The 19,561-nt window shown below is 47.7% G+C and overlaps 1 protein-coding gene across 1 annotated transcript in view; it reads right to left on the reverse strand.

Moving 5' to 3' along the window:
* Positions 1 to 19,561, reverse strand: part of LOC139394413 (rho guanine nucleotide exchange factor 39-like) — a gene marked incomplete at its 3' end in the record, with an annotated part of 71,656 nt that overhangs the window by 33,060 nt on the left and 19,035 nt on the right. The window contains exon 5 of the mRNA XM_071142472.1: positions 10,827 to 10,945. Within this exon, the coding sequence (XP_070998573.1) occupies positions 10,827 to 10,945 (119 nt within the window). The remainder of the gene's footprint in view (positions 1 to 10,826; positions 10,946 to 19,561) is intronic.

A 19,561-nucleotide genomic window follows, 5' to 3' on the forward strand; every position in this document is an offset into this window, starting at 1 on the left:
ATTAGAGACTATTACAGTAGTCTACACACCGCTGGAGGGGATTAGAGACTATTACAGTAGTCTACACACTGCTGGAGGGATCTAGAGACTATTACAGTAGTCTACACACCACTGGAGGGGCTAAGAGACTATTACAGTAGTCTACACACCACTGGAGGGATCTAGAGACTATTACAGTAGTCTACACACCGCTGGAGGGTCTAAGAGACTATTACAGTAGTCTACACACCGCTGGAGGGATCTAGAGACTATTACAGTAGTCTACACACCACTGGAGGGATCTAGAGACTATTACAGTAGTCTACACACCACTGGAGGGTCTAAGAGACTATTACAGTAGTCTACACACCGCTGGAGGGGCTAAGGGACAAGTACAGTAGTCTACACACCGCTGGAGGGTCTAAGGGACTATTACAGTAGTCTACACACTGCTGGAGGGTCTAAGGGACTATTACAGTAGTCTACACACTGCTGGAGGGTCTAAGGGACTATTACAGTAGTCTACACACCGCTGGAGGGCCATAGAGACTATTACAGTAGTCTACACACCACTGGAGGGTCTAAGGGACTATTACAGTAGTCTACACACCACTGGAGGGAATAACAGACTATTACAGTAGTCTACACACTGCTGGAGGGCTTTACAGACTATTTAATTCCCTTCATCTGAACACTGTCAGAAACAATCATGCATGTCAGTTCAGTGCACACAGCGTAACAGAGAAAATTAAATATTTCACAGTACATGTTTGAGAAGTGTCTGTATTAGGCCATGTCATCTCCTAACCAGCCCCCTCCACACCCAAACTCTCCAGAATCTATAAGACGGAAATCTGGTCCAAACGGTCAGATAGTAGGAACAGCAGCAAACTAACAGGGTTAGCGGGGGGGGGGGGGGGGTCCAAACGGTCAGATAGTAGGAACAGCAGCAAACTAACAGGGTTAGGGGGGGGGGTCCAAACGGTCAGATAGTAGGAACAGCAGCAAACTAACAGGGTTAGGGGGGAGGGGTCCAAACGGTCAGATAGTAGGAACAGCAGCAAACTAACAGGGTTAGGGGGGGGGGGTCCAAACGGTCAGATAGTAGGAACAGCAGCAAACTAACAGGGGGGGGGGGGGGGTCCAAACGGTCAGATAGTAGGAACAGCAGCAAACTAACAGGGTTAGGGGGAGGGGTCCAAACGGTCAGATAGTAGGAACAGCAGCAAACTAACAGGGGGGGGGGGGGGGTCCAAACGGTCAGATAGTAGGAACAGCAGCAAACTAACAGGGGGGGGGGGGGTCCAAACGGTCAGATAGTAGGAACAGCAGCAAACTAACAGGGTTAGGGGGGAGGGGTCCAAACGGTCAGATAGTAGGAACAGCAGCAAACTAACAGGGTTAGGGGGGGGGGGGGGGTACAAACGGTCAGATAGTAGGAACAGCAGCAAACTAACAGGGTTAGGGGGGGGGGGGGGGGTCCAAACGGTCAGATAGTAGGAACAGCAGCAAACTAACAGGGGGGGGGGGGGGGGTCCAAACGGTCAGATAGTATGAACAGCAGCAAACTAACAGGGTTAGGGGGGAGGGGTCCAAACGGTCAGATAGTAGGAACAGCAGCAAACTAACAGGGTTAGGGGGGGGGAGGGGTCCAAACGGTCAGATAGTAGGAACAGCAGCAAACTAACAGGGGGGGGGGGGGGGGGTCCAAACGGTCAGATAGTAGGAACAGCAGCAAACTAACAGGGTTAGGGGGGGGAGGGGTCCAAACGGTCAGATAGTAGGAACAGCAGCAAACTAACAGGGTTAGGGGGGGGGGGGGGGGGGGTCCAAACGGTCAGATAGTAGGAACAGCAGCAAACTAACAGGGTTAGGGGGGGGGAGGGGTCCAAACGGTCAGATAGTAGGAACAGCAGCAAACTAACAGGGGGGGGGGGGGGGTCCAAACGGTCAGATAGTAGGAACAGCAGCAAACTAACAGGGGGGGGGGGGGGGGTCCAAACGGTCAGATAGTAGGAACAGCAGCAAACTAACAGGGTTAGGAACAGCAGGGGGGGGGGGGGGGTCCAAACGGTCAGATAGTAGGAACAGCAGCAAACTAACAGGGTTAGGGGGGGGGGTCCAAACGGTCAGATAGTAGGAACAGCAGCAAACTAACAGGGTTAGGGGGGAGGGGTCCAAACGGTCAGATAGTAGGAACAGCAGCAAACTAACAGGGGGGGGGGGGGGGGGTCCAAACGGTCAGATAGTAGGAACAGCAGCAAACTAACAGGGGGGGGGGGGGGTTCCAAACGGTCAGATAGTAGGAACAGCAGCAAACTAACAGGGTTAGGGGGGAGGGGTCCAAACGGTCAGATAGTAGGAACAGCAGCAAACTAACAGGGTTAGGGGGGGGGGTCCAAACGGTCAGATAGTAGGAACAGCAGCAAACTAACAGGGTTAGGGGGGGGGGTCCAAACGGTCAGATAGTAGGAACAGCAGCAAACTAACAGGGGGGGGGGGGAGGGGTCCAAACGGTCAGATAGTAGGAACAGCAGCAAACTAACAGGGTTAGGGGGGGGGAGGGGTCCAAACGGTCAGATAGTAGGAACAGCAGCAAACTAACAGGGGGGGGGGGGGGGGTCCAAACGGTCAGATAGTAGGAACAGCAGCAAACTAACAGGGTTAGGGGGGAGGGGTCCAAACGGTCAGATAGTAGGAACAGCAGCAAACTAACAGGGTTAGGGGGGGGGAGGGGTCCAAACGGTCAGATAGTAGGAACAGCAGCAAACTAACAGGGTTAGGGGGGGGGGGGGGGGGTCCAAACGGTCAGATAGTAGGAACAGCAGCAAACTAACAGGGTTAGGGGGGGGGAGGGGTCCAAACGGTCAGATAGTAGGAACAGCAGCAAACTAACAGGGGGGGGGGGGGGGGGTCCAAACGGTCAGATAGTAGGAACAGCAGCAAACTAACAGGGTTAGGGGGGGGGAGGGGTCCAAACGGTCAGATAGTAGGAACAGCAAGCAGCGTTGCCGGCTTGTCGTCTTCACAGAAGAAGAAAAAAAACAAGTCGTCAAAGAAAGAAGATTCCCATTTTAAAAAGTACAGAATAAGTGCATTGTGATCAATTTGTGATACATTAGAGTAACCTATCCCCCTCTAAAAGGGAGACCGAACGGCAGCTTTCCAACGGCAGAAATCTTTACCCTGGCGTTTGGAGAGGGGCAGCGGGACCTTGGAAGTGCATTGACAATTTACATTGATTTCCAGTGTCTGTCTCCCCTACTCTTCCTCCCCGTCTTCAACCCAACTCTCCTCCCCCTAATGTCCTGCCCCCCTACTCTCCTCCCCTACTCTTCCTCCCCACACTCCCCCCTACTCTTCCTCCCCCCTACTCTTCCTCCCCCCCACTCCCCCCTACTATTCCTCCCCCCACTCCCCCTCCCCAACGCTCCCTCCCCCATACTCTACCTCCCCTACTCTCCCCTCCCCCTCTCTGTGTAGTCTTGATTTTAAGAGACACACAGGTGCCAGAGAGGCCATTAGCCATGCTAGCAGTCAGCCATTAGCCATGCTAGCAGTCAGCCATTAGCCATGCTAGCAGACTGACTGCCATATTCCACTCCAGAAGTCAGCCATTAGCCATGCTAGCAGTCTGACATATTCCACTCCAGAAGTCAGCCATTAGCCATGCTAGCAGTCAGCCATTAGCTATGCTAGCAGTCAGCCATTAGCCATGCTAGCAGTCAGCCATTAGCCATGCTAGCAGTCAGCCATTAGCCATGCTAGCAGTCAGCCATTAGCCATGCTAGCAGTCAGCCATTAGCCATGCTAGCAGTCAGCCATTAGCCATGCTAGCAGTCAGCCATTAGCCATGCTAGCAGTCAGCCATTAGCCATGCTAGCAGTCAGCCATTAGCCATGCTCGTGCCAACGGACCGACAGTTGGTGGCAGCAGTAGAAACTGTTATTTGTTAACAGTGGCGCCATGTGACATGAAAAGGAAGGATGACAACAGATACACTCCGTCTACATGACAGAGCGTCCATTGTATTTCCTCGACCCTGAACGATACAGCAGGATTCAAAATGAACACTTTTAATTTGATCCTAAAAAATAATAAATAAAAAAGAAGTAATAACATTCATCTGACAGTTATTTTCTCTGGAATGGTGGTCTGGTTCTTAAATGCAACTCAAGTTGAAATCTGAAAAGGATTAAGCATTGCTTTACTTTTCAATGCACTCAAGGCTGCTAAGAATGAAGGCTGCTGTTGTGGGCTTGAAAAACACAAACTGGCTGTTAACAAACGGATTAATAACGTGGAAAAGAGACCGGGGGGGAAAAACAGACAGAAACTCAAATTATAAACTCCGGTATTGTATTAATATAACTAAATCGCGACGAACTACACTACTGATACGTTACCACACCAGCAGTAAGCCTTGTGAAAGGGGAGAAAGAGCAACATTGTTCAACTCATTAGGAAACTAAAAAAGAAACGAAACACGAAAACAAGAGTCCAATTAAACCCTCCTTCAATTAGGAGACACTTAAACAGGAAGTAATAATTCCACTCCTTTATTCTCTCATCTGGTAATAACAAATACATGACAGGCTTTATCAGCAGAGGGAGCATGCCCTCATCCTTATTAGAGAGGGGAGGGGAGGGAGGGAGGGAGGGAGGGAGGGAGGGAGGGGGGGAGGGAGGAATGTAATTAAAGAGACGGCGCTACAAAAAGAAAGAAAGAGGGAGAGTTTCTCCTCTCTAATGAGAGTTTATTACCCAGCATTCCCAAATAATGTAAAACGGAAACGCGCCCGTTTAGCCGCGCTGTCACGCTCATTAGCAGCTGAGCAAAGACAAGATAACGACGAGACAACAATAACAATCTGAACCGGATTTATAACAGCTCACATATTCTAATGAGAAGGGGGGGGAGAAGAATGCTAGCATATTTAGAAAGCAAGCATGTGGTTGGGAATCACTGTGTTGGCCTAGTTAGTGAGAATGTGGCGGCTGTGGCTACGGCGCTAATGCTAATTCCTTTTGTAATATGCAGATGATATGCAGATCGCTCTCTTTCCTATTCTCAGCAGACATGTTGGGTCATTCGGGCACTTCCAGTCACGTCAGAAACGAAGAGAGCGAGCAAGAGGGAGAGAGCGAGAGCGAGAGCGAGAGCGAGAGCGAGAGCGAGAGCGAGAGCGAGAGCGAGAGCGAGAGAGAGAGAGAGAGAGAGAGAGAGAGAGAGAGAGAGAGAGAGAGAGAGAGAGAGAGAGAGAGAGAGAGAGAGAGAGAGAGAGAGAGAGAGAGAGAGAGAGAGAGAGAGAGAGAGAGGGAGAGAGAGAGAGGGAGGGAGAGAGAGAGGGAGGGAGAGCGAGACAGAGAGAGCGAGACAGAGAGAGCGAGACAGAGAGAGCGAGACAGAGAGAGCGAGACAGAGAGAGCGAGACAGAGAGAGCGAGACAGAGAGAGCGAGACAGAGAGAGCGAGACAGAGAGAGCGAGACAGAGAGAGCGAGACAGAGAGAGCGAGACAGACAGAGCGAGACAGAGAGAGCGAGACAGAGAGAGCGAGACAGACAGAGCGAGACAGAGAGAGCGAGACAGAGAGAGCGAGACAGAGAGAGCGAGACAGAGAGAGCGAGACAGAGAGAGCGAGACAGAGAGAGCGAGACAGAGAGAGCGAGACAGAGAGAGCGAGACAGAGAGAGCGAGACAGAGAGAGCGAGACAGAGAGAGCGAGACAGAGAGAGCGAGACAGAGAGAGCGAGACAGAGAGAGCGAGACAGAGAGAGCGAGACAGAGAGAGCGAGACAGAGAGAGCGAGAGAGGGAGAGCGAGAGAGGGAGAGCGAGAGAGGGAGAGCGGAGGAGAGAGAATAAAGTCAAATGATTTGCCTTTCAATACGTTACATTAAAGATTCAGAATTCTAATGAAGAGACAACAGGCAGCGTCAGCCACGGGTTAGTGAACACAGACCTTCATTTCTACCACTAACAGCTTCCAAAGGAAAGAAAGAACCAAGGAAATGAACACAGAACATCTCAATATAGTACTGGGAGGCATTGTGTGTGTGTGTGTGTGTGTGTGTGTGTGTGTGTGTGTGTGTGTGTGTGTGTGTGTGTGTGTGTGTGTGTGTGTGCGTGCGTGCGTGCGTGCGGAGATACACTCTTCTCTCTAAACTTTCGGTAATTAAAAACGAATATGAAGTGACTGTAAAGAGACGTATCTTATCTCTGAATGGGTAATGTGTGAAATAGGGATTAGATGAAAGAAAATTATAATTATATATATATAATATGGCTTGGTATAAAAATGAGAATATGCGAGAGTTTGTTTAGTTTAAATATGGGGAATGTAGTGGTGTCTTCATCACAGCAATACTACAACCATTGAGAAGAGCAGGAGGTACTTCAATATATTCAAATGAAGATTCTTTCAAAACGCCCAACAAGGGGGGCCTCTCGAGTGGTGCAGTGGTCTAAGGCACTTGGTTGGGGTCGTGTTTCGGAGGACGCACGGCTCTCGACCTTTGCCCCTCCCGAGTCCGTACGGGAGTCGCAGCGATGAGACGTCCTATCACAACGCATGATATACCATCACGTCCTCTCTCAACGCACGATATACCATCACGTCCTATCACAACGCATTATATACCATCACGTCCTATAACAACACATGATATACCATCACGTCCTATCACAACGCTATACCATCACGTCCTATCACAACGCATGATATACCATCACGTCCTATAACAACGCATAATATACCATCACAACGCATGATATACCATCACGTCCTATCACAACGCACGCTATAACATCACGTCCTATCACAACGCATAATATACCATCACAACGCATGATATACCATCACGTCCTATCACAACGCACGCTATAACATCACGTCCTATCACAACGCATGATATACCATCACGTCCTATCACAACGCATGATATACCATCACGTCCTATCACAACGCACGCTATAACAAATAATTTTTTCAAATCCATCGTTCACATAAAGGAGGACTAAAGCGAGCGTGGTCATTGGTTGCCCAATCTAAAGACTAGGTCTTAGTTTCCCTCCCCTCGATAATTCACGAGCCCGTAGCCTTAACCCGTTTCACTTCCTCATGTTCTGTCCGTACTGCTCTCCTCCCCGTCACCACCAGGTTAAACATTCCCTCAGAGGCACAAAATGGCCCCCAACTCAGAGCCATTGTGGATTCCGGAATCCTCCAGTTGCCATTGTGGATTCCGGAATCCTCCAGTTGCCATTGTGGATTCCGGAATCCTCCAGTTGCCATTGTGGATTCCGGAATCATCCAGTTGCCACCCGCCTTCACGTTGACATGCTACATCCCCCATTACGGACACGATAACATGCGTAACACAGACCGAGAGAGAGAGCGCAGAGGAGCTATTCACCGTCACACACACACAGCCCCAGTCAACTCCCAGAACTCATGGCTGTCATCTCCGGGGAGAGAGGACGGAAAGAGAAGGTCCGCTTTCAGCCAGCCAAGATCCACGTCCCAAGCGGCCCCGTATTCCCTACATAGTGCACTACGTTAGACCAGAGCCCAATGGGGCCCTAACGCTGCACTATACAGGGGAATAGGGTGCCATTTGGGATCCAGGGCCAGATCCAGACAGTAAATGCCACTTAATAAAAGGCAATGATTTTATTCCCTCCCCCCCCTCCACAACCGTATCTCCTTAAGTATCCAGCACTTCAGCCACACTCACCATCAATCATGTCCAACAGCCATAAGTGACATCCATTTCCTGCTGTTACCAGACAGCAGGGAGAGCTCTGTGTGTGTTCGTTCACGCGTGAACGTGTGTGTGTGAGTGTGTGTTCGTTCACACGTGAGTGTGTGTGTGTGTGTGTGTGTTCGTTCACACGTGAGTGTGTCTGTGTGTCTGTGTGTGTGTGTGTGCGCGTGTGTGTCGAGTCACCTAACATCATCGTACTATGATGAGAGGTCCCTGGAGTCTCCGAGAGTTTCACGGAGGAAGAGCAAAAGGTGAATCTATTGCCATTGTCCCAGGGTTAAGTCTGTCAGTCCTGCAGCCTCAAAATGTCTGCTGCATTTGGGGGGGGGGGGGGGAAAGCACAAGACGCACCTAAAGAATAGTGGGACACGAAACTCGTCCGAAGTTGGACGATAACTGACGTCAGACTCTACGGATCGACAGATGTTGGGAGGTGTAAAGGTACAGCAGGACAGACAAACTGTCTTCGTGCGTGACGGATGGACAGATGATTCTCACAGCGACCTCCTTCACGTGTTGTGTCCATCTCCATACTACACGAGACAAGAAAGCCTCGTTAAGAAAACAGACGAGCAGCTTGATAAAACCCATAGCAGCGTATTTTCATCCTGTGTTCATAAATCAGCATGTTGATTATGGCCCATTTCTCTCCCCCCGTGATACACTAATTAACGACAGGGATCAGGACCGCATGAAATTACAGCCAACACTAACGGCTGGTTAACACAGGGGATTGTGACAGATCTGTGACAGTCTGTGTGTGTGTGTGTCAAAGTTTTACCAACAGGCGCTACATCAAATAATAACCACGTCTGTCATCGCAGCTATAAACAACAACAACAACAACAACAGGAAAAGGGAGAAGTCAGGCATGAAAAGCGTGACGCTACAGGGGTCGTCTATGGTGGCGTTTACAGTACGCAACACTACCCTCTCAACACACACTGTTCTGTTACCAACTCTGAACGTTCCCACCAACACCTTCAGGAAGTCACATGGTTCAGAGTAGGAAGTGTAGAACTTTGTCAAGTGCCAATCAAAAAAAAAAAAGTCCACAAACTACTGGGTCAGTGGAAACCCACATCACATGACAACCAGCAGCCGTATTACCTCTGAATCAACGGGTGGGAGGGTGGATGGGACAATGGTTGGATGAAATGAAAGCAGGTATTGTTTGATGGAGTAGGTGTGGGGGGTGTTTTACAGTAGTTGGTGGTTTAGAACGATGTGCTGTTGAATTGTGTTTTACAGTAGTTGGTGGTTTAGAACGATGTGCTGTTGAATTGTGTTTTACAGTAGTTGGTGGTTTAGAACGATGTGCTGTTGAATTGTGTTTTACAGTAGTTGGTGGTTTAGAACGATGTGCTGTTGAATTGTGTTTTACAGTAGTTGGTGGTTTAGAACGATGTGCTGTTGAATTGTGTTTTACAGTAGTTGGTGGTTTAGAACGATGTGCTGTTGAATTGTGTTTTACAGTAGTTGGTGGTTTAGAACGATGTGCTGTTGAATTGTGTTTTACAGTAGTTGGTGGTTTAGAACGATGTACTGTTAGATGGGGTGTATAAGGTGTATGGAAACAGATTAACATACTGTTAGATGGGGTGTATACGGTGTATGGAAACAGAGTAACATACTGTTAGATGGGGTGTATAAGGTGTATGGAAACAGAGTAACATACTGTTAGATGGGGTGTATAAGGTGTATGGAAACAGAGAACATACTGTTAGATGGGGTGTATAAGGTGTATGGAAACAGAGTAACATACTGTTAGATGGGGTGTATAAGGTGTATTGAAACAGAGTAACATACTGTTAAATGGGGTGTATAAGGTGTATGGAAACAGTAACATACTGTTAAATGGGGTGTATAAGGTGTATGGAAACAGAGTAACATACTGTTAGATGGGGTGTATAAGGTGTATGGAAACAGAGTAACATACTGTTAGATGGGGTGTATAAGGTGTATGGAAACCTAGTAACATACTGTTAGATGGGGTGTATAAGGTGTATGGAAACAGAATAGCATACTGTTAGATGTGGTGTATAGGGTGTATGGAAACAGAGTAACATACTGTTAGATGGGGTGTATAAGGTGTATGGAAACCTAGTAACATACTGTTAGATGGGGTGTATAAGGTGTACGGAAACAGATTAACATACTGTTAGATGGGGTGTATAAGGTGTATGGAAACAGAGTAACATACTGTTAGATGGGGTGTATACGGTGTATGGAAACAGAGTAACATACTGTTAGATGGGGTGTATAAGGTGTATGGAAACAGAGTAACATACTGTTAGATGGGGTGTATAAGGTGTATGGAAACAGAGAACATACTGTTAGATGGGGTGTATAAGGTGTATGGAAACAGAGTAACATACTGTTAGATGGGGTGTATAAGGTGTATTGAAACAGAGTAACATACTGTTAAATGGGGTGTATAAGGTGTATGGAAACAGTAACATACTGTTAAATGGGGTGTATAAGGTGTATGGAAACAGAGTAACATACTGTTAGATGGGGTGTATAAGGTGTATGGAAACAGAGTAACATACTGTTAGATGGGGTGTATAAGGTGTATGGAAACAGAGTAACATACTGTTAGATGGGGTGTATAAGGTGTATGGAAACCTAGTAACATACTGTTAGATGGGGTGTATAAGGTGTATGGAAACAGAATAGCATACTGTTAGATGTGGTGTATAAGGTGTATGGAAACAGAGTAACATACTGTTAGATGGGGTGTATAAGGTGTATGGAAACCTAGTAACATACTGTTAGATGGGGTGTATAAGGTGTACGGAAACAGAGTAACATACTGTTAGATGGGGTGTATAAGGTGTATGGAAACAGAGTAACATACTGTTAGATGGGGTGTATAAGGTGTATGGAAACAGAGTAACATACTGTTTGATGGGGTGTATAAGGTGTATGGAAACAGAGTAACATACTGTTGGATGGGGTGTATAAGGTGTATGGAAACAGAGTAACATACTGTTGGATGGGGTGTATAAGGTGTATGGAAACAGAGTAACATACTGTTGGATGGGGTGTATAAGGTGTACGGAAACAGAGTAACATACTGTTGGATGCGCTGTATGGGCAGTGGGAGCAGGTCCTCTAGTTTACAGTTGAGGAACTCTGGTCTGGACTCCTGGAGCTTCTTAAACCTTCTAAAGGCTTTGTTCTTCTTTACCTGGAGCTGAGGACCGAGAACAGACCATCTAATATCACCCCGAGTCCTCCACTAAACAGATCTTTACCTGGAGCTGAGGACAGAGAACAGACACCATTTAATATCACCCTGAGTCCTCCACTAAACAGATCTTTACCTGGAGCTGAGGACCGAGAACAGACCATCTAATATCACCCCGAGTCCTCCACTAAACAGATCTTTACCTGGAGCTGAGGACCGAGAACAGACCATCTAATATCACCCCGAGTCCTCCACTAAACAGATCTTTACCTGGAGCTGAGGACAGAGAACAGACCATCTAATATCACCCCGAGTCCTCCACTAAACAGATCTTTACCTGGAGCTGAGGACCGAGAACAGACCATCTAATATCACCCTGAGTCCTCCACTAAACAGATCTTTACCTGGAGCTGAGGACAGAGAACAGACCATCTAATATCACCCCGAGTCCTCCACTAAACAGATCTTTACCTGGAGCTGAGGACCGAGAACAGACCATCTAATATCACCCCGAGTCCTCCACTAAACAGATCTTTACCTGGAGCTGAGGACCGAGAACAGACCATTTAATATCACCCAGAGTCCTCCACTAAACAGATCTTTACCTGGAGCTGAGGACAGAGAACAGACCATCTAATATCACCCCGAGTCCTCCACTAAACAGATCTTTACCTGGAGCTGAGGACAGAGAACAGACCATCTAATATCACCCCGAGTCCTCCACTAAACAGATCTTTACCTGGAGCTGAGGACCGAGAACAGACCATCTAATATCACCCCGAGTCCTCCACTAAACAGATCTTTACCTGGAGCTGAGGACCGAGAACAGACCATCTAATATCACCCCGAGTCCTCCACTAAACAGAGGAGACTGAAGAGTTGGACAGAGAACAGACACCATTTAATATCACCCTGAGTCCTCCACTAAACAGAGGAGACCTGAAGAGTTGGACAGAGAACAGACACCATTTAATATCACCCTGAGTCCTCCACTAAACAGAGGAGACCTGAAGAGTTGGACAGAGAACAGACACCATTTAATATCACCCTGAGTCCTCCACTAAACAGAGGAGACCTGAAGAGTTGGACAGAGAACAGACACCATTTAATATCACCCTGAGTCCTCCACTAAACAGAGGAGACTGAAGAGTTGGACAGAGAACAGACCATTTAATATCACCCTGAGTCCTCCACTAAACAGAGGAGACCGAAGAGTTGGACAGAGAACAGACACCATTTAATATCACCCTGAGTCCTCCACTAAACAGAGGAGACTGAAGAGTTGGACAGAGAACAGACACCATTTAATATCACCCTGAGTCCTCCACTAAACAGAGGAGACCGAAGAGTTGGACAGAGAACAGACACCATTTAATATCACCCTGTCCTCCACTAAACAGAGGAGACTGAAGAGTTGGACAGAGAACAGACACCATTTAATATCACCCTGAGTCCTCCACTAAACAGAGGAGACTGAAGAGTTGGACAGAGAACAGACACCATTTAATATCACCCTGAGTCCTCCACTAAACAGAGGAGACCGAAGAGTTGGACAGAGATAACTTCTCAGCCACTCAGACAGATCTGTGACAGTCTGAGAGTGTGTGTGTGTGTGTGTGTGTCAAAGTTTTACCAACAGGCGCTACATCAAATAATAACCACGTCTGTCATCGCAGCTATAAACAACAACAGGAAAAGGAGAAGTCAGGCATGAAAAGCGTGACGCTACAGGGGTCGTCTATGGTGGCGTTTACAGTACGCAACACTACCCTCTCAACACACACTGTTCTGTTACCCACTCTGAACGTTCCCACCAACACCTTCAGGAAGTCACATGGTTCAGAGTAGGAAGTGTAGAACTTTGTCAAGCGCCAATTAAAAAAAATAAGTCCACAAACTACTGGGTCAGTGGAAACCCACATCACATGACAACCAGCAGCCGTATTACCTCTGAATCAACGGGTGGGAGGGTGGATGGGACAATGGTTGGATGAAATGAACATGCCAAAGGACAGTTTTTAAATCGAGGGCATGTCAACTCCCTCCAACTAGGGTCAGCTGCTGTGAACATCAACAACACTTCTGACAGCGCAAATCAGAACAACTGTTTGTAATTGATAGAATCCTGGTCTGAGACGGCCGGTCTCACCACACATATCTTCATCTCTCTACTGATGACAGATACCTGCTCCCCCCGCGCCGCCGCCTGTCTGTCTGTCTGTCTGTCTGTCCGCACCGCCGCCTGTCTGTCTGTCTGTCTGTCCGCACCGCCGTCTGTCTGTCTGTCTGTCCGCACCGCCATCTGTCTGTCTGCGCGGCCGTCTGTGTACTCCCCCCAACACCAATCACCTCTATGTCAGTCATTATCTCTCTGGGTTGGCAGTCAGAGAGGAGGAGGAAGTCTGTGTGTGAGAGTGACAATGTGTGTGTGTGTTTGTGAGAACGTGTGTGATTGTGTTTGAGCATGCTCTCATTAAATATGCATGTTGTAAATCATGTCAACATGAGCGTCAACAATACGACAGCAGAAAGAGAGACTCAAGAAAACCTGAGTTTGTGGAAAAACGCGGACAGAACCACCTAATCCAGACATTACAAAACGAAACAATATTCAAAACAATCTGTTGAACTTCTTCCCAGAGAACCATAAGTATTGACCATAATGCATCAGCTCTCTGAAACGCCACAGGAATTCCCCTGCCTGTGTGTGTGTGTGTGTGTGTGTGTGTGTGTGTGTGTGTGTGTGTGTGTCTACACTTTGTGTAACAGCCGTTAGAGATAATGTCAATGATTACCAGTCTTCTGGTAGAGCCGGAAAGGCTCAATTAAAATGTTAACTACAAAAGTAGCCGACCTGTCAGAATGGCATCATGATTATTTGCATCCATTTTGTTTTGCAAAACTCTGCAATCACAAGAGCAGCACAGCAACACCTCTTAACCAATCAACAGTCTCTTCCTGGTGCACACTGACCACAGCAACACCTCTTAACCAATCAACAGTCTCTTCCTGGTGCACACTGACCACAACAACACCTAATAACCAATCAACAGTCTCTTCCTGGTGCACACTGACCACAGCAACACCTCTTAACCAATCAACGGTCTCTTCCTGGTGCACACTGACCACAGCAACACCTCTTAACCAATCAACGGCCTCTTCCTGGTGCACACTGACCACAGCAACACCTCTTAACCAATCAACGGCCTCTTCCTGGTGCACACTGCCCACAGCAACACCTCTTAACCAATCAACGGCCTCTTCCTGGTGCACACTGCCCACAGCAACACCTCTTAACCAATCAACGGCCTCTTCCTGGTGCACACTGCCCACAGCAACACCTCTTAACCAATCAACGGCCTCTTCCTGGTGCACACTGCCCACAGCAACACCTCTTAACCAATCAACGGCCTCTTCCTGGTGCACACTGACCACAGCAACACCTCTTAACCAATCAACTGTCTCTTTCTGGTGCACACTGACCACAGCAACACCTCTTAACCAATCAACGGCCTCTTCCTGGTGCACACTGACCACAGCAACACCTCTCAACCAATCAACTGTCTCTTCCTGGTGCACACTGACCACAACAACACCTCTTAACCAATCAACGGCCTCTTCCTGGTGCACACTGACCACAGCAACACCTCTTAACCAATCAACGGCCTCTTCCTGGTGCACACTGACCACAGCAACACCTCTTAACCAATCAACAGTCTCTTCCTGGTGCACACTGACCACAGCAACACCTCTTAACCAATCAACAGTCTCGTCCTGGTGCACACTGACCACAGCAACACCTCTTAACCAATCAACGGCCTCTTCCTGGTGCACACTGCCCACAGCAACACCTCTTAACCAATCAACGGCCTCTTCCTGGTGCACACTGCCCACAGCAACACCTCTTAACCAATCAACGGCCTCTTCCTGGTGCACACTGACCACAGCAACACCTCTTAACCAATCAACGGCCTCTTCCTGGTGCACACTGACCACAGCAACACCTCTTAACCAATCAACGGCCTCTTCCTGGTGCACACTGCCCACAGCAACACCTCTTAACCAATCAACGGCCTCTTCCTGGTGCACACTGCCCACAGCAACACCTCTTAACCAATCAACGGCCTCTTCCTGGTGCACACTGCCCACAGCAACACCTCTTAACCAATCAACAGTCTCTTCCTGGTGCACACTGCCCACAGCAACACCTCTTAACCAATCAACAGTCTCTTCCTGGTGCACACTGACCACAGCAACACCTCTTAACCAATCAACGGCCTCTTCCTGGTGCACACTGACCACAGAAACACCTCTTAACCAATCAACGGCCTCTTCCTGGTGCACACTGACCACAGCAACACCTCTTAACCAATCAACAGTCTCTTCCTGGAGCACACTGACCACAGCAACACCTCTTAACCAATCAAAAGTCTCTTCCTGGTGCACACTGACCACAGCAACACCTCTTAACCAATCAACAGTCTCTTCCTGGTGCACACTGACCACAGCAACACCTCTTAACCAATCAACAGTCTCTTCCTGGTGCACACTGACCACAGCAACACCTCTTAACCAATCAACAGTCTCTTCCTGGTGCACACTGACCACAGCAACACCTCTTAACCAATCAACAGTCTCTTCCTGGTGCACACTGACCACAGCAACACCTCTTAACCAATCAACAGTCTCTTCCTGGTGCACACTGACCACAGCAACACCTCTTAACCAATCAACAGTCTCTTCCTGGTGCACACTGACCACAGCAACACCTCTTAACCAATCAACAGTCTCTTCCTGGTGCACACTGACCACAGCAACACCTCTTAACCAATCAACAGTCTCTTCCTGGTGCACACTGACCACAGCAACACCTCTTAACCAATCAACAGTCTCTTCCTGGTGCACACTGACCACAGCAACACCTCTTAACCAATCAACAGTCTCTTCCTGGTGCACACTGACCACAGCAACACCTCTTAACCAATCAACAGTCTCTTCCTGGTGCACACTGACCACAGCAACACCTCTTAACCAATCAACAGTCTCTTCCTGGTGCACACTGACCACAGCAACACCTCTTAACCAATCAACAGTCTCTTCCTGGTGCACACTGACCACAGCAACACCTCTTAACCAATCAACAGTCTCTTCCTGGTGCACACTGACCACAGCAACACCTCTTAACCAATCAACAGTCTCTTCCTGGTGCACACTGACCACAGCAACACCTCTTAACCAATCAACAGTCTCTTCCTGGTGCACACTGACCACAGCAACACCTCTTAACCAATCAACAGTCTCTTCCTGGTGCACACTGGAATTAAAGGGTAACTACATCCAAAAATCTAAATTTCTTAAATTTTTCCGAGACCTAAAAAACGGTCTCCTGATGTGGTTTAAACATTGTTGTGGACATAAAAATATCCATTTGTGTTTTTCTAAAAAAAATAATAAGAATCATTCTGAGAGCCAAAAACCTGGAAAACCCACTGAGTCGTACCGGGTGAAGGGGTGTGTGTGTGTATTTACACTGTGATGATGAGCTCAACGTGAGAGGAATCACTGATGAACACCAACAGGAGGAAAACAGAAACTAACATCACTACGGAGCTACTAACGTCACTACGGAGCTACTAACGTCACTACGGAGCTACTAACGTCACTACGGAGCTACTAACGTCACTACGGAGCTACTAACATCACTACGGAGCTACTAACATCACTACGGAGCTACTAACGTCACTACGGAGCTACTAACGTCACTACGGAGCTACTAACGTCACTACGGAGCTATTAACGTCACTACGGAGCTACTAACGTCACTACGGAGCTACTAACGTCACTACGGAGCTACTAACGTCACTACGGAGCTACTAACATCACTACGGAGCTACTAACATCACTACGGAGCTACTAACATCACTACGGAGCTACTAACATCACTACGGAGCTACTAACATCACTACGGAGCTACTAACATCACTACGGAGCTACTAACATCACTACGGAACTAACATCACTACGGAGCTACTAATATCACTACGGAGCTACTAACATCACTACGGAGCTACTAACATCACTACGGAGCTAACAACATCACTACGGAGCTAACAACATCACTACGGAGCTAACAACATCACTACGGAGCTAACAACATCACTACGGAGCTAACAACATCACTACGGAGCTAACAACATCACTACGCAGCCACAGTAGTACGGCCAACCCCCTACAGCAAATTAGGGTTAAGTGCCTTGCTCAAGGACGGATCTACACTTCTTTTAAGTGAAGCAAATCTGATGCACCCTATTACCTATTTAGTGCACTACTTTTGGTCTGGCCAAAAGGACAAAGCTAAATAAAAAGGCACAAAAAATGTGTCCTGTCCTCAGACCAACGTCGTCAACCAGACAGCGTCCCGTCCTCAGACCAACGTCGTCAACCAGACAGCGTCCCGTCCTCAGACCAACGTCGTCAACCAGACAGCGTCCCGTCCTCAGACCAACGTCGTCAACCAGACGTGTCCTGTCCTCAGACCAACATTGTATGGGGTGGTCTATACGGTCCTGTATGGGGTGGTCTATACGGTCCTGTATGGGGTGGTCTATACGGTCCTGTATGGGGTGGTCTATATGGTCTTATACAGTCCTGTATGGGGTGGTCTATACAGTCCTGTATGGGGTGGTCTATACAGTCCTGTATGGGGTGGTCTATACAGTCCTGTATGGGGTGGTCTATACAGTCCTATATGGGGTGGTCTATATGGTCCTGTATGGGGTGGTCTATATGGTCTTAACCAGTCCTGTATGGGGTGGTCTATATGGTCTTATACAGTCCTGTATGGGGTGGTCTATATGGTCTTAACCAGTCCTGTATGGGGTGGTCTATACAGTCCTGTATGGGGTGGTCTATACAGTCCTGTATGGGGTGGTCTATACAGTCCTATATGGGGTGGTCTATACAGTCCTATATGGGGTGGTCTATATGGTCCTGTATGGGGTGGTCTATATGGTCTTAACCAGTCCTGTATGGGGTGGTCTATATGGTCTTAACCAGTCCTGTATGGGGTGGTCTATATGGTCTTATACAGTCCTGTATGGGGTGGTCTATATGGACTTATACAGTCCTGTATGGGGTGGTCTATATGGTCTTAACCAGTCATGTATGGGGTGGTCTATATGGTCTTATACAGTCCTGTATGGGGTGGTCTATATGGTCTTAACCAGTCCTGTATGGGGTGGTCTATATGGTCTTATACAGTCCTGTATGGGGTGGTCTATATGGTCTTATACAGTCCTGTATGACAGCTCTGAGTTGTTGTTCACAACAATACAATAAGAAGTGGTGTTCTTACCGGAACACATAAGCTCACAGGGTTCTGAGAGTTGCTGCTCACAACAATACAATAAGAAGTGGTGTTCTTACCGGAACACAGAAGCTCACAGGGTTCTGAGAGTTGCTGCTCACAACAATACAATAAGAAGTGGTGTTCTTACCGGAACACAGAAGCTCACAGGGTTCTGAGAGTTGCTGCTCACAACAATACAATAAGAAGTGGTGTTCTTACCGGAACACAGAAGCTCACAGGGTTCTGAGAGTTGCTGCTCACAACAATACAATAAGAAGTGGTGTTCTTACCGGAACACAGAAGCTCACAGGGTTCTGAGAGTTGCTGCTCACAACAATACAATAAGAAGTGGTGTTCTTACCAGAACACAGAAGCTCACAGGGTTCTGAGAGTTGCTGCTCACAACAATACAATAAGAAGTGGTGTTCTTACCAGAACACAGAAGCTCACAGGGTTCTGAGAGTTGCTGCTCACAACAATACAATAAGAAGTGGTGTTCTTACCAGAACACAGAAGCTCACAGGGTTCTGAGAGTTGCTGCTCACAACAATACAATAAGAAGTGGTGTTCTTACCGGAACACAGAAGCTCACAGGGTTCTGAGAGTTGCTGCTCACAACAATACAATAAGAAGTGGTGTTCTTACCGGAACACAGAAGCTCACAGGGTTCTGAGAGTTGCTGCTCACAACAATACAATAAGAAGTGGTGTTCTTACCGGAACACAGAAGCTCACAGGGTTCTGAGAGTTGCTGCTCACAACAATACAATAAGAAGTGGTGTTCTTACCGGAACACAGAAGCTCACAGGGTTCTGAGAGTTGCTGCTCACAACAATACAATAAGAAGTGGTGTTCTTACCGGAACACAGAAGCTCACAGGGTTCTGAGAGTTGCTGCTCACAACAATACAATAAGAAGTGGTGTTCTTACCGGAACACAGAAGCTCACAGGGTTCTGAGAGTTGCTGCTCACAACAATACAATAAGAAGTGGTGTTCTTACCAGAACACAGAAGCTCACAGGGTTCTGAGAGTTGCTGCTCACAACAATACAATAAGAAGTGGTGTTCTTACCAGAACACAGAAGCTCACAGGGTTCTGAGAGTTGCTGCTCACAACAATACAATAAGAAGTGGTGTTCTTACCAGAACACAGAAGCTCACAGGGTTCTGAGAGTTGCTGCTCACAACAATACAATAAGAAGTGGTGTTCTTACCGGAACACAGAAGCTCACAGGGTTCTGAGAGTTGCTGCTCACAACAATACAATAAGAAGTG

This window comes from Oncorhynchus clarkii, unplaced genomic scaffold, assembly GCF_045791955.1.
Source record: "Oncorhynchus clarkii lewisi isolate Uvic-CL-2024 unplaced genomic scaffold, UVic_Ocla_1.0 unplaced_contig_13987_pilon_pilon, whole genome shotgun sequence".
NCBI classification, from domain to species: domain Eukaryota; kingdom Metazoa; phylum Chordata; class Actinopteri; order Salmoniformes; family Salmonidae; genus Oncorhynchus; species Oncorhynchus clarkii.